At 38.2% G+C, this 16477-nt stretch overlaps 1 protein-coding gene and 1 pseudogene across 3 annotated transcripts in view; both read right to left on the bottom strand.

Moving 5' to 3' along the window:
• pdzd7b (PDZ domain containing 7b) overlaps positions 1–5202 on the bottom strand; it is a 29505-nt gene extending 24303 nt beyond the window's left edge. For both annotated transcript variants that reach the window (XR_013782565.1, XM_079388806.1), the window contains exons 1-6: positions 5122–5202; positions 3466–3546; positions 3267–3389; positions 2453–2627; positions 2201–2377; positions 1021–1168 (exon numbers count right to left, since the gene is read on the bottom strand). Coding sequence is in view for 1 of the 2 variants with exons in the window: in XM_079388806.1 (XP_079244932.1) it covers positions 1021–1168; positions 2201–2377; positions 2453–2627; positions 3267–3389; positions 3466–3481 (639 nt within the window). In the remaining variant the exon portion in view is untranslated. The remainder of the gene's footprint in view (positions 1–1020; positions 1169–2200; positions 2378–2452; positions 2628–3266; positions 3390–3465; positions 3547–5121) is intronic.
• Positions 5203–8907: 3705 nt separating this feature from the next.
• Positions 8908–16311, bottom strand: LOC306851928 (peroxiredoxin-like 2A; annotated as a pseudogene). Its single transcript, XR_013786047.1, has 5 exons — positions 15959–16311; positions 14478–14569; positions 13476–13616; positions 11638–11802; positions 8908–9385 (listed from the first exon to the last, which is right to left on the bottom strand). The product of XR_013786047.1 is annotated as a peroxiredoxin-like 2A (transcript).
• Positions 16312–16477: the final 166 nt, after the last annotated feature.

Below are 16477 nucleotides of genomic sequence, written 5' to 3'. Positions count from 1 at the left end.
AGATTGAGTCAATATTTCAAATATTTCTCAACACATTCACATGTTTACAGTACTCTGATGTCGATTAATAATCACATGACATGCAGGTGAACAAATAAAATATTTCAACTTTTTTTTGTTAGTGTTTTATTTTGATTGTTTTTATTATAAAATGATCTATTTTAAATTAATATTTGTATGGTTTCATTTTTGTTTTTACTACAAAATTATTTATATATTTTAATTTTACATTCTTATAATTTAATTAATATTTCAATAAATAAATAATACATTCACATGTTCATGGTTCTCCGTTGGTAAATAGTCACATGATGAGCAGTTAAACATAAAATATTTTATCTTTTAATATATTACTAATTGTAATATTTTATCTCACTGTTATGTTTTGATTTTAAAATTATTTTAATCTGACATTTTTGTAGTTTAATTTTAGTGTTTTACCTTAATTGTTTTGATTTTAAAATTATTTATTTTTATTATTTAATTCATATTTCAAAAATTAAGTTTATGGATCTCTGATGTTGATTAATGGTCGCATGTAAACAAATTCATTTTCAAATAAATGTAATATATATAACAATTATTTTCAGTAAGCATTTTAATTGACCGTTTTTATATTTAAATGATTAAGTTTGATTTGACATTTTTAATGATTTAATAAATTACTAGCTATTCATCCTTTTTTTGCGAAACCCTGTGTTAGACAAACTTGACCGTTTTGTCTGTGCCGGCAAAAAAATAAGTATTAACGTGAATGTTTGGAAAGGTGGCGTGTTTAATATGGACACAACGAGTGTATGAGTTTGCAGGAATACCTGATCCAGGAACAGAGTGAATAATGCACAGCCTGACACACACAGAAACCAGAGAGCCACATCTGCCATCTGCTGTGTGTGTGTGTGAGCGTGAGTGTGTGTTTGTGTGTGTGTGTGTGTGTGTGAGCGTGAGTGCGTGTTTGTGTGTGTGTGTGTGTGTGTGTGTGTGTGTGTGAACGTGTGTTTGTGTGTGTGTGTGACTAACTTTTATAGTCAGTATGACATGAGGCTGACTCTTCAGTACTTCCACTGCTCTGTAATGGTCGATGTTCTCAAAGCTCACACCATTGGCCGACAGGATCTGATCCCCCATCTTAACTCCGCCCTGTTCTGCCAGACCACCAGGATCCAGCCTGCAAACAGCCAATCAGACACAACGCTAGTGTTCTGTTCACATCAAAGCACTTTCACATTTTCACACTGTATCAGAGCTTGATGAGTTTTTCCGTAAGCACGTGATCTATGATGGCGAAGCTTCACTGATCTGAGAACCATGTGACTGCTTCAGTATCTGGTTCACAAGGAACGAAACCCAGCGCGATTATTACACATGATTATCTAATACATCATGTGTTGTTGTTTTTTAATATCATAATCCCTATATTGTGGTCTACTGGGTCTGATGTGGTTTCTAGGGCTTAGGTTTAATGTGGTCTGGTGTCTAATGTGGTTTTAGGGGTTCTATTGGGGTCTATTATGGTTTGATATAGTCTGTTTTAGATGTTATTGGTCTGTCTGACTCAGGGTTATTAAGGTTAACTAAAACTAAAACTGATTTTGTTACCTGAAGTAAAATTAACTTTAACAAAAATGGAAACCATATAGACATACTTAAAAACAAAAACGACAAACAAAATTACTAAAACCTTTAATTTAAAATGAAAACAGAAAATGTACAATATATATATTGTATATATGTGTGTGTGTTTATATTATATATTTTATACACACACACACACACACATATATATATATATATATATATATATATATACAATATTGACAAAATTTTAAAATATATAACCAATATATATGAATATAAAAACGAATTAAAAATATAATAGTATCTCAATGATACTAAAATAACCCTGGTGACCTCACCTCTTTCTGTCTGATGTTAAGACATTCAAACTTACTTAGAGCTTTAAAAATTATTTTAAATATTCAGACAAGGCTTTGTCAAGCCAACATCAGCGTTTTTTACTTTATTGATCTAGTAAAAGAATTTCTGTTTGATTTGTTTAACTTATTTTAGTGTTAATACATCCAAAGGAATTAAAAAATGCTAAAATAAAATAAAATGTTTGAAGAATCAGTGGTGAAACCAGAGGGACCCAGCAGTTCGGTCCTGTACGTGGGACGTGCGTGTTTGCTGCTGTACTGACTTAGAGACGTAGATGCCCAGGTTGTATTCTCGTCCTCCGCGGATGTTGAGTCCCAGGCAGGGCTGGTGCTGAGACAGATGGAGGTGAACCGTTCGACACAGCGCTCCATCTGAGCTGTACACCGAGACCGGAGCGTCCGATTCCTCCACCACCATCCGCCGATGGATCAGATCCACCCTAAACACACAAACACACACGCTGAAGATCTCTGCTCTGGACCCCAAAGCGCTCGGTTAGGCTGGTGACACTCACCAGGTGGTCTTCTCGTTAGTGTAACGAAGGCCAGGCACACGTCCCAGCCGCTGGACGATCAGACGGAGACGAGCGTGACCCATCAACACCTTCACAGCGCTGCTCATGCTGATGTTCTCCAGACTCACACCGTTCACCTCCAACAGCTTATCACCGACACACAGACCCGCCAGCTCTACACACACACGCACACACACACACATCAGTGTACACACACAACCTCTTCAACACAATATCAACAAGTCACGTTTATTTACTGTATGTAGCGCTTTATACAATACAGATTGTTTCAAAGCAGCTTCACAATAATAAACAGGACAATATGCATATTATATGCTGACACTTTATATTTAATGGTATTTGATTTATTTTTTATTTTGTTTTATTTGTTTAGTTAACAGGGACATTGTACATTAATAAAACATTTCTATAAATATACCAGAATTAGCCAAAGGCTATTTTTCATCCGTAGTCCGTAGTCTACGATGATTTGTAGATTGCATTTAATAGATTACACACTTTTAAGAAAACATGCAATTGGTTTGTAAAATGCATTAATGTCTTAATGGAATTTTTATTGCGTTTACACCAATTTCACCAACAGGTGTGGCCCGTGTGTAGTGTTTAAACACTTCGCAACAGTAAATCAAATTTCAAAAAGCTGTTTCTTCCATCACTAATTATGTCTCAGATATTCACTCTGAACCTCTTTCAAAACATATTTTCATGTTCAGGTTCTTATAAAGACATTATTTAGTATAATTCTTGACCTCTTTTCATCATGGGGGGCATTGAGAGCTCCCTGAAGACTGACCTGCGGCGCTGTTTTTCTGCACTCTGCTGATGAAGACGCCGAGTCCGTGTTCAGATCCTCCTCGCACACTGAAGCCCAGCTGACCGTCACCACCCCTGATGACCGTCAGCCGCATGACCTCACCTGCAGACAGACACACGCTCAGCGGTCAGCTCGTAGCGCTTATGCGGTTCATTCAGAGTCACTTCACCTGCTTCACCTGTCTCAGCCTCCATCTGTGAGTCTCAGTCCTGTCCGAGACGATGAACTGATCCCAGAACACCTGCCATCTCTCAGCTCACTGCGACACAGAGACATCCATCAATCAATCAATTCATCAAAACTAATGATACCAAATGAAAATATTACTAAAATGCCTCTAAAATGATTTTAATCTGGTATAATTCATAATATTGTATTTTCATGACTTTATATCACACAATTTGGATAATCCTCAAATTACAATATATCATTTGAGAATTTTGAGATATAAACTCGCAATTTTCCGAAAAATTTCCAGAATTATCAGATAAAAGCTGCAATATCCTTTCTAATTTGTTATCCTGTGTTGAAAACAAGCTTCCAAATAATTTGTGTCCCTGCAGCACAGAAGCAGTCATCAGTAGCACAGGTATATTTGTAGCAATAGACAACAATACATTGTATGGATCAAAATTATACATTTCTCTTTTATGACAAAAATCATTAGGATATTAAGATCATGTTCCATGAAGATATTTTGTACATTTCCTACCGTAAATATATCAAAACTTCATTATTGATTAGTAATATGCATTGCTAAGAACTTCATTTGAACAACTTTAAAGGAGATTTTCTCAATATTTAGATTTTTTTGCACCCTCAGATTCCAGATTTTCAAATATTGTCCTATCCTAACAAACCATACATCAATGGAAAGATTATTATTCAGCTTTGATGTATAAATCTCAGTTTAAAAAAAATTGACCCTCATGACTGGTTTTGTGCTCCAGGGTCATATATATATGTATTGGCTGTGTTGCTGAATTTTAAGCTAATATGAGGCGATTTATTATTTTAAAAAAGGTAAACAGTGGAAAGCGAATTATTTCAAATGTATTATAGCAGGTTATTTATTATGATTAGTGACTGTGGTTACAGCTACTTATATATTTTATGTTGATAGATAATTAAAAACCATACTTGTTCCAAATAATAATTAAATTAAGTATTTGGCAAACCGTTTTATTTTTATGCTTAGAAAAATGCGCTCCTGAAAATATTTTGTATCAATTTTGATATATAACATTATATTAAATGATTACAACATTCATATAACGTCACAGCAGTCTTGGGCTGTATTACCATAGTATTTACGGTACTTTTAGATGTAATTAAGCAATTCACTGTTACTTTCAGACTCATTTATTTATTAATGTTATGGTGATGTAAATATGTGATTTATGAATCGTTTATTTATTAATGTTATGGTGATGTAAATATGTGATTTATGAATCGTTTATTTATTAATTTATGGTGATGTTTGGTAGATTCATGAACGCGCATGAACGCCATAATCCCGCGCTCACGCGCGCGCGTTCACGAGCCTCAGGTTTCATTTAGCACCTTAGACAGTCAAACTAACAGAAACAACCACTAACTTACATGTCAAAATATCTGTCGATATACAAAGAGTGTGTAATATGTTCAAACTCATACTAGCGATTAGCAGCAGATCCGTTTATATTAAGTTACTGAATAACGGGAGTCCGTCCGTCCGTCAATATTGCTTCAGTCACTAATATCACACCTGAGAGACGCTACAGGTAAATAAATACCCTTATAAAACAACAAGAACTCTCAAATCGACACTTTAACCGACAGATGAAACTTTTACCTGTGTAAGTTATAGCTGTTTCCACGCTGAGGTGAGCGTCGTAATTTCTGACGCCCGCGTCTGTAAACCGTCCTCTGCCGTGACCCGCTCTCTGATTGGCTGCATCGAGAAGGTTGCGAGATTCCTATTGGACTGTACAGCTGTCAATCTTCACTCTGAGGCGGATCATTATATTCATCTATTTATTGTGTGTTGGCCAGTTTATGAGCTCATATCATCTGCGAGACTACATTAAAATAATTCTACTTTTTTACTTTTATTTGTTTCTTATTTTTACGTTTAAATATTTTATTTTTTTAAATGTAATAATATTTAATATACATTTCATATTAATTAAACGTTTAATTTAATTGAATATTTGTAAGCTTATTTGTCACACCACAGTGATTTATTCAGTTCATTTCATAGCATGCACATGATAATCTACACTTTAACAAAGGATTGAAGGGCAAAGAATGAACGAAAATAAGAGGAAAATTAAGACATTTCAGTATATAAAACATTACATATGTTTGTATCATCAATAATTTGATTATTTTAAAATGAAGGACTTTTGTGTAGTAGAAACAAAAATAAAAATTGTGTGTGTGTGTGTGTGTGTGGTGATCTGAAGTGTCAATCATCAAGGCAGTCCCCTCATTAGAGTTTAGGATCAGTCTGTCACATAGACACTCTCAGACGACACACACACACACACACACACACACACACACACACACACACAGACACTCTCAGACGACACACACACACACACACACACACACACACACACATAGACACTCTCAGACGACACACACACACACACACACACAGACACTCTCAGACGACACACACACACACACACACACACACACAATAATGCATCCATGAATAGTTTGGCAAATGTTTTCAGGAAAGTCAGTTGATTTGATTTCAAGGCAAAATCAAGTTATTTTGTTAATTTTCAAAGATGCTGTGGTTTGGTTTGATATGAATCTAATTGTGTTGGGTCTCTTCTGTTTTCTGAATCTGGTTGACAGCCGTCCGGACCGCAGCGAGATCGGCTTTATCTCCAAACTCTTTCTCATGGTGCTCCAGCAGAATCCCCTACAACACAAACACATGAGATCACAATACAGCCCTAACATCATTCACTCAGTCATCATCCTGACCAGATGTAACGAGCCATAAAAGCCAAAAAATATGTATTATCTTGTCTTTACAGATCCATATGTTTTATATGTTTGGATATTTTAAAATCATGTATAGTATGTTTGTTGTACATTACCTGATTCTCTGGTCCAATCACATAAAGGCCTCCTAAAACAAATCCCTCCCCCTTCCTGTTGCCACGGTAACCTCTCCTCCACACCTGCAGCAGGTTCCTCCAAACCCCAAATCGAGCGAATCCCAAACTCCTCATCATCCTCCGCTTCACACCATAGAAACACATCTGAAACAGCCAACAAATCTGGATTTATTTATTTTGTTAACATCATGTCAGCAGCCACAGTAATTTTCATAGTGAGAAATATGTTAAAATATCACAAAATAAGAAGAGAAAATTATATTTAAAAAAAAAGTATGAATAACTAAAATAAAATAAATAAATAAAACAAAATTATGCAAAAGATAACTTACTTTTGTAATACATTAGCATTATATAAAATAAATTACAAAATATTACATAAAATTCAAATTAAACTATATAATATAATATAAATATATTAAATATAATATATAAATATTATAAATATTTTATAAAATATATAATTTACAAAATACAAATGGAGGAGTGATGAACTGGTGTCGTCTCATGAGTTTGTGTTGAAAGAGCTCCAGTAATGACCTGCTGATCGAGGAAGATCTGTCCGTTAAAGTAGGCTCTGAAGTCCTGTATCTCTGAGGCCATGTTCTCCTTGACCACAGCGAACAGAGAGACTCCACGCTCCTCCAACTGAGGCTTCAGAGAGGAGAGATCAGACGCCTCCTGACACAACACACACACACACAGCACTGTGAGGATGTGTGTGTGATTATACATATGATAACATGAGATACACACACACCTCTCTGCACAGAGATCATCCTGGCCGTCTGACCACCATAATAACGGCTCCTGTTCGCTCCCACAAAGAGACGGCTTTAACATTCTGAGAGTGTTCAGAGACATCAACAGATCTGAGCTCGGCGCTGGCCAGTCTGTCCAGAGACGTCCGGTCCGGTTTGGTCAGAAACAGATCTGTGTTTGCCAGCAGAACGTAAACTACAACAACACACACTCCCACGGACCACAAACCCACACACACACCCTCCAGATCCTGCAGGAACACTGCACACACACACACACACACACACACACACACACGCACATTGTTATTTTGCACTATCTGTATGCAGCAGTGCTAAAAATGCTTTGGCAATGTGAAAGTAAAAATATTTGTCATGCCAATAAAGCACCTTAAAACTGATGTTAAAGTGATTCACTGAAATTATTAATTTAATTAAACTTTTGCTCAAACATTAGTACAACACAAACACAGTTTAGGCCAGTCACTGTGTTAAAATATGTGACCCTGCAGCACAAAAGCAGTCATGAGTAGCACAGGTATATTTGTAGCAATAGACAACAATACATTGTATGGATCAAAATTATACATTTCTCTTTTATGACAAAAATCATTAGGATATTAAGATCATGTTCCATGAAGATATTTAGTACATTTCCTACCGTAAATATATCAAAACTTCATTTTTGATTAGTAATATGCATTGCTAAGAACTTCATTTGAACAACTTTAAAGGAGATTTTCTCAATATTTAGATTTTTTTGCACCCTCAGATTCCAAATATTGTCCTATCCTAACAAACCATACATCAATGGAGAGATTATTTATTCAGCTTTCAGATGATGTATACATCTCAATTTAAATAAAATTGACCCTTATGACTGGTTTTGTGGTCCTGGGTGATATTGGCTGTTTTAAAATATCAGTTATCAGCCTCATATTAATCTGAGATGCTCACAGTCTGCTCTCTACAATAAAACAAAGCATTTTGATAAATTAAATGAATTAAATTTGATTAACTCCTGTGTTGTCTGGAGTAATCAAGGAATAAAAGCATTAGCACAAACGGTGCACAACAGATTCACAAACTGTTTTTTTCATCTGAACACCTTTGAGCTAAAATAATCACTTGAAGTTAATATTTCAATAAACCAATGATTAGAATGAGAATTATGCAAAAAAAAAAGCAGAATGAATACTTACTGTCTGCTGCATATGATGGTTTGTGATGATGTTTTGTCCTGTATCTCACACTGAAGTTACAGCCTCAAACACACACATATCTAACAGAACAATTAGCATAAAACAAAGATGAACCAATCAGGAGAGAGAACAGAGCGACACTCTGACCTGTCAAACCTCCTCTGAGATTTAGAAATATGCCAGAGATATTCTCACAGTCTGTTCTCTGCAATAAAACATCAGCATGTGTTTGATAAGAAATCACATTGTTTTGTATGCCTGGACAAATCTGAGAGCGTAGAAGCAAAAGATTCCCAGATTTTATTTTTTTTTAAGCCGAAACACTTTGAGCCACAATATTTTCTTGAAGTCCCCCTGAGATTTGAAATTAATATTTTAGTCATTTTAATAACACATTCATGTATTTGGTGATCTCTGATGGTCACATGACATGCAGGTAAACAAATAAAATACTTCATCTTTATTTGGGAAGTGTTTCATTTTATTATTTTATAAATATTTATTTAAATTTAGCATTTATTTATTTTATTTTATTAATTATTAGCTTTTTCTCAGTTTGGGGAAACCCTAAAATTAGGAAACAAACTCAATACACAGTAATGCATTCAGAAGTAACACTATAGTGTGTTTTATTGGTGTATTGCACAGGTTTCTGTGTGTGTATGTAGAGCGAGAAACATCGAGACTGATCCTTCATCTGAGTTTAGAGTCAGTCTGTCATCAACTACACACACACACACACACACACACACACACACATGCATATATATACTGTATATCATTATTGTTTACATATGGAAGGCTTTGCTTTCTCTATTCCACTATTTTCAAGATTCATATGTAGTTTAGAATAACACACATTCAAGCTGAAGCAGTTTTCATTAAGCGAGTGAATATTGAGCTCATGTCTATTTTAATTTCAGCTGAGTATTTATCTGTTCAAGAGCCTGAATAACGTCAGACTTCTCGACTTTGTCTCCAAACTCCATCTCTCTGTGTTCCAGCAGGATCCCCTGTGCAAAAAAAACCAAAAAACATACAGGATGTCAGACCTCTGTTGTGTGTGTCTTGTGTTTCCATGCCCATATTTGGTTTGTTTCCTGTCCTCGTCTAGTGTGATCATTAGTTAATCCTTGTCTAGCTGTGTTTGTCTCGTTATCTCTGATTTACCTGTGCATTTATAGTCCTGTCTGCTCAGTGTTATTTCGTCTGGTCTACTCGTTACTCCCCAGTGTTCCTGGCTGTGTCTGTGTCTGTGTCTGTGACTGTGTCTGTGACTGTGTCTGTGCCTGTGCCTGTGCCTGTGCCTGTGCCTGTGTCTGTGACTGTGTCTGTGCCTGTGCCTGTGCCTGTGACTGTGTCTGTGTCTGTGTCTGTGTCTGTGCCTGTGCCTGTGACTGTGACTGTGACTGTGTCTGTGACTGTGTCTGTGTCTGTCTGTGTCTGTGCCTGTGACTGTGTCTGTGCCTGTGACTGTGTCTGTGTCTGTGCCTGTGACTGTGTCTGTGTCTGTGACTGTGTCTGTGACTGTGTCTGTGACTGTGACTGTCTGTGTCTGTGACTGTGTCTGTGTCTGTGCCTGTGTCTGTGCCTGTGCCTGTGTCTGTGCCTGTGACTGTGTCTGTGTCTGTGTCTGTGTCTGTGTCTGTGCCTGTGCCTGTGACTGTGTCTGTGTCTGTGACTGTGACTGTGTCTGTGTCTGTGTCTGTCTGTGTCTGTGCCTGTGACTGTGTCTGTGCCTGTGACTGTGTCTGTGTCTGTGCCTGTGACTGTGTCTGTGTCTGTGTCTGTGACTGTGTCTGTGACTGTGTCTGTGACTGTGACTGTCTGTGTCTGTGACTGTGTCTGTGTCTGTGCCTGTGTCTGTGCCTGTGTCTGTGTCTGTGACTGTGTCTGTGACTGTGTCTGTGTCTGTGCCTGTGTCTGTGCCTGTGTCTGTGTCTGTGCCTGTGACTGTGTCTGTGCCTGTGTCTGTGCCTGTGCCTGTGCCTGTGCCTGTGCCTGTGCCTGTGACTGTCTGTGTCTGTGACTGTGTCTGTGTCTGTGCCTGTGTCTGTGCCTGTGCCTGTGTCTGTGCCTGTGACTGTGTCTGTGCCTGTGCCTGTGACTGTGTCTGTGACTGTGTCTGTGTCTGTGTCTGTGACTGTGTCTGTGACTGTGTCTGTGACTGTGACTGTCTGTGTCTGTGACTGTGTCTGTGTCTGTGCCTGTGTCTGTGCCTGTGTCTGTGTCTGTGCCTGTGACTGTGTCTGTGCCTGTGACTGTGTCTGTGCCTGTGACTGTGTCTGTGTCTGCCCTGTCCTGATGTCGACATTAAAGTCTTTTGTTTGAGTTTACGTCCTCGTCTGCGTGTCCTTGATCCTCTCTGCTGTGTGCACCGTGACACAGGAAGGTGTTTTTAATCAAGATTTGAATTTATGAATCATATTTACATGTCTTGAACACTGGCGGGAGGGAGCGATTTATTTTGGCAGGGGGTTGAAATGGTATTTAGGATTTAAATGGATTTGTGAAAATAAAGAACGAGAATAAAGTAAATAAAAGTTTTCATTGGTACTGTTTGCAAATATTTTTATTTTAAAACTCGCACACATTTACTCTTGATCCTATGCCTAATGTGTTGAAAATGTTGCTAAATGTTTCTTGTCTCGTCACATTCAGCCCACATTTTCAATTCAAAACACTGAAATTGGACAAAGATTGAGTAGCCTAAACCGCACTTTTTGTCATTAACAATATTACAGTGTTTTTCAGCTGCTTCCACACTAAATCTTCACTCGTCTCACAGTTTCTGAAAGCTGTCACTCAAACAGCAGAAGCACGCACCAAATCTACAAAACCAGACACTAATTCTCAGACTTTTCAATTTCATAAAACACTTTTTGCTAAACACAACACACAATTCTCTATGCAACACACAAATCTAACAGGAATTAATATTATGGCAAAGGTGTTTGCAAATGATTGCTTTTGAGATGTGTTTGTGATATTTTGAATATATTAAGAGATGTGAGGCATTTTGTATTTTGTGTGCAATTCTTGGATTTGTGTGTAAAGATTTAGAAAAAAAGAGGCAAAGTTTTGAAAATGTGTGAAAGCAGCTGAAAAAAACTGTTAATATTGTGGGACAGTTTGGCTATTTCTAATTATTGTGGAGGGACTCCGTATCTGTGATAGTTACTTCCATCCAGATCATCTTACAGTGTTGACTGGGGCTCAAACGCATGACTTTAGAGCCGTGCGTGATGTTCCCGTGTTCACACACCTGTTGACCCGGTCCGATGACGTAAACTGCCCCCAGGACGAAGCCTTCTCCTCGAACGTTTCCCCAGTATCCGTTCTGATACGCCCTCCATCCGTTCATCCAGACGCCGGCCCGCAGGATCCCCGAGACGCCCATCCAGCGCTCCTGCGGCCCGTAGAACCCTCTCTGATCGCCACACAACAGATTCAATACGTTACAGAACATTTAGTCATTTAGCAGACGCTTTTATCCAAAGGTGCTTTCATACAAATGAGGACAATGGAAGCAATCAGAATCAACAAAAGAGCAATGATATGGGCTGTAACGAGTCTCAGTTAGATTAACACGGTACACATAGCAAGTTTTTATTTTATTTTGATGATATAATAGATAAAAAGAAAACAGAATAGAATAGAAAAAGTATAGAGAAAGCTAGGTCTTTTTGTTGTTTTTTTTATTTTTGTTTGTTTGTTTTTTATATATAGAAAACAAGCAGTTAGAAAACAAATAGAATGCAAATCTTAAAGGGTGATGTTTAAAAAAATAATAATAATAAAAGAAAACCAATAGATAGAATAGAAAAAGAATAGAGAAAGCACGAGTTAGAGGTCTTTATTTGTGTTGTTTTTTTATAAGCAGAAAACAAATAGAGTGCAAGTGGTAGCCAGTGCAAATGGATGAATAGAAATTGAAAATGAATAGGAAAGAGATTCAGTGTGAGAGACGTGATGCATGCGTGTGCTGATGTGTGTTCATAGATTGTGGTGAGGATGGGAGGGAAACTTGCTCTTTTCTCCACTTTCTCCACCGGCTGAAAAGAGCAAGTCTCCCTCCACCCATCCTCACCACATTCTACAGAGGCACCATTGAGAGTGTGCTGGCCAGCTGCATCACTGTCTGGTACGGGAACTGCAGTGCTGCTGACCGCAAGACCCTCCAGCGGACAGTGAACACAGCTGCAAAGATCATCGGTGTCCCTCTCCCCTCCATCCTGGACATTTTCCTTACACGATGCTCCAGCAAAACCAACAGCATCGTGAAGGACTCCACCCATCCCTCCCACAGTCTCTTCCAGCTCCTACCATCAGGAAGACGGTACCGGAGCATCAGAGCCCGCTCCGCCAGACTGCTCAACAGCTTTTTCCCCCAGGCTGTGAGAGCCCTGAACTCAAACCACCCCGCCCCCCTCTGAAACCCCATGCAAACCCCTACCTCCTGAAACATGGACCACCCCCCCCCCACCCCCTCTGAAACCCCATGCAAACCCCTACCTCCTGAAACATGGACCACCCCTCACCCCAAACACCCTCTCCCCAACCTTACCACACCAAAGAAAAAACTGTATGGAACTTTTTTTTGTGCAATTGGAAGTGTGCTACACACAGGTGAGTGGGCCTGTACAAACCACCTGTAGTAACACACCCTCCTCTATGTGCACTATGGACACTTACACACACTGCTGCGTGTACACAATCTCACAAAAGACTCAGCAATATATGTATGTTTACATGCTCATGCACTACAAATCATCCTGCTCTGTTCCCCAACCAGCTGCTGACTCACAATGCCTCTCTTTGCACATGTACAGTATTTATGAAGCATTCGTATAGTTTGTATTTTTTTATCTTCTATTTTTTAGTTTGTATAGGGTAAATACTTATATATAGTATACTTCTAGTTAAATCTGTCAGTAGGTTAGTAGTGTATAGGTTTATAGTGTTTTTTACTTCATTGTTGTATGTCTGTATTTATGTAGCACCGTGGTCCTGCGAGACACGACACTTCGTTCCACTGTATGTCCCCACATGTAGCAGAATGACTATAAACCTCAACTTGACTTGAACTTATATGTGACAGACCTGCTGATCGAGGAAGATCTCTCCATTAAAGTAGGCTCTGAAGTCCTGTATCTCTGAGGCCATGTTCTCCTTGACCACAGCGAACAGAGAGACTCCACGCTCCTCCAACTGAGGCTTCAGAGAGGAGAGATCAGACGCCTCCTGACACAACACACACACACACAGCACTGTGAGGATGTGTGTGTGTGTGTGTGTGTGTGTGTTTTTGAGTGAGTGAGTGTGAGTGTGTGTGTGTGTGCGTGCGTGAGAGTGTGTGTGTGTAAGTGTGGGTGAGTGAGTGAGAGAGCGAGTGAGTGAGTGAGTGTGTGGGCGTGCGCGAGAGTGTGTGTGTGTGCGTGTGTTTTTGAGTGAGTGTGAGTGTGTGTGTGTGTGAGTGAGTGTGTGTGTGTGTGTGTGCGTGTGTTTTTGAGTGAGTGTGAGTGTGTGTGTGTGTGAGTGAGTGAGTGTGTGTGTGTGTGTGTGCGTGCGTGAGAGTGTGTGTGTGTAAGTGTGGGTGAGTGAGTGAGAGAGCGAGTGAGTGAGTGTGTGTGGGCATGCGCGAGAGTGTGTGTGTGTGTGTGTGTGTGCATGCATGAGTGTGTGTGTGTGTGTGTGTTTTTGAGTGAGTGAGTGTGTGTGTGTGTGTGTGCGTGAGAGTGTGTGTGTGTGTGTGTGTGTGTAAATGTGAGTGAGTGTGTGTGTGTGTGTGTGCATGTTTATGTGGTTTATGAGGACACAAATTTGTATAATGACATGGGTATGACAGAGGTATTTCAATATGAAGGTGGTTTATGAGGACACTGCCTATGTCCCCGTAATTCAAAAGGCTTAAAAAAACATACTAAATGGTGTTTTTTTGAAAATCTAAAAATGCACAAAGTCTCCTGTGAGGGCTAAGTTTAGGTGTAGGGTTGGTGTAGGGCAATAGCACACACAGTTTGTTCAGTATAAAAACCATTACGCCTATGGAGAGTCCCCATAAACCACAAAAACCAACATGTGTGTGTGTGTGTGTATCTGTACCTCTCTGCACAGGAATCATCCCGGTCTCCTTACAGCTATGATAACGGCTCCTGAACTCTCCCACAGTTCTCTGGCCTTAAACACCCGATCATCTGAAGATCATTGGACGAAATCCACATTTCACATTCAAGACTGTAGCAAGAGGCTGCGTTTCAGCCGGACATTGGGGAGAAATCAACGTGTTTTGTAATCACGAGTCATGAGATGGTTACGACAGCAGCCGTGGAGAGAGAAATGTGTGAGGCTTTGTGAAATAATCCTATTTTTAAACAAAACCTTTGTCTTGTTTGCCAATAAAACATCCAAATAAGATACATTAACCTGAAATGCAAAACTGAACATAAAATTACTTGCTTTTAGAGAATCTAAATATAGTGAGGTTTATGCTATAAAACTAGTGAAAAAAGGAATAAAACAATTACACAGATATTCAGTTTGTCACATTTTCTTCAGCTCTGAATATTCACTACTGTATATTGCTCCCTTTTTTATTTCTTCTGTATTTCTTTATTCTCACATACACAAATATAGTCCCATATGGCCAAAAAAAGTGGCCAAAATATATGCTAAATGTTGCAAAGAAACAGTGAAGCTCAATGAAATATATTTTTGAAATAGAAAATATATTTAGTTTCAACCTTCATATACCAAAATATATATTCTAAGTGCATTTCAGGGACAAGAAAATATATTTCTAGTCTTACTGTAGCCTACATTTAGGCTAAATACAAATGTGGATGGCCTACTAGAGATCAAAAAGTAGATTTATAATCATTTAATAATGTTTAATATTTTTATACATTGCAATATTGTATTTTTTGGAGCATGTAAAACTGTATTCCTTGCTGAAATTTATTCAAATGTTTTATCTGTTTGCACATGTTATAGACAACAAATGAAGTTTTTCTTCAGATGTGACACGTGAATGCATTTTCTTGGACTGAAATATATAGAGAGGGCAAAATATATTTCAAATGCTTTTAAAAATATATTTTTACATTTAAAATATATTTTCAAAAATACATTTTTTTTATAGAGGGCCACATCACTCAAAATTAAATAATTAAATAAATGTTGAAATATATAAATAAATCGTTAAATACATAATTAAATAATTAAATGCATAAATAAATAAATATTTATTTATTCATATAATTATTTATGCATTTATATATGTATATAATTAGTTAATAATGCATTTAACAATTTATAAATATATTTTAACATTTATTTAATTTTTAGAAATTTGGCCCTCTGTAAAAAATGGCCAAAAATATATTTGTAGAAAATATACATTTACGTAAATATATTTTGAAACATGTTTTAGCAAATATATTTTTTGCATATTTTGAAATATATTTGAAAGTATATATTTTTGCTGTATGGGGTGACCATAGCAGAACTGACTTCACCCATAAATCACTAAAAATCTCCAAAACAGCAGCTGATTCAGACACAATGGTGTTTTTGGCGTCACTGACCTGCGTCCAGCGTTCTGAGGTCGGTCTCCCCCAGATGAGCGAGCGTGGCGCTCAGAGGCTGTGTGAGAAACAGCTCTGTGAAAGAGCGTAACGCCTCGATGGCGGTCAGAGCGAGAGAGCCGACGGCGCGGGTCACCGGCTCCATCACTCACAGCACAGATGAAGGAGCTCCTGTGGTTTATGATCAGTGTTCAGCAGCTCACCAGCTCTTTCTGGAGCTCAGCGGCGGGGAATGCTGATCTGGATCCAGTCCTTATTGTGCAAGCTGGGAGGAGACTGACCTCTGTTCCCACAAACATTCGCTCTCTCTGCACTGATTTCTCACGCCGATTACAGCTGATCATGCTGCTAATGAAGCAGAGCGACATTCTGGGTGGGTTTTAAAAGGTCATTCCAGTTCTTAGGCTATTTGCATGGAGAAAACTATACTTGCGTTACTGAAATTTAAAATAGAAACTAAACCAAATATTTAAGACCAATTTCTCCTAAAAATCTCAAACTTAGTTTGGATTAACTTGA

Source organism: Barbus barbus (assembly GCF_936440315.1).
Source record: "Barbus barbus genome assembly, chromosome: 32".
NCBI classification, from domain to species: domain Eukaryota; kingdom Metazoa; phylum Chordata; class Actinopteri; order Cypriniformes; family Cyprinidae; genus Barbus; species Barbus barbus.
This window is presented reverse-complemented; position numbering and strand designations above follow the sequence as displayed.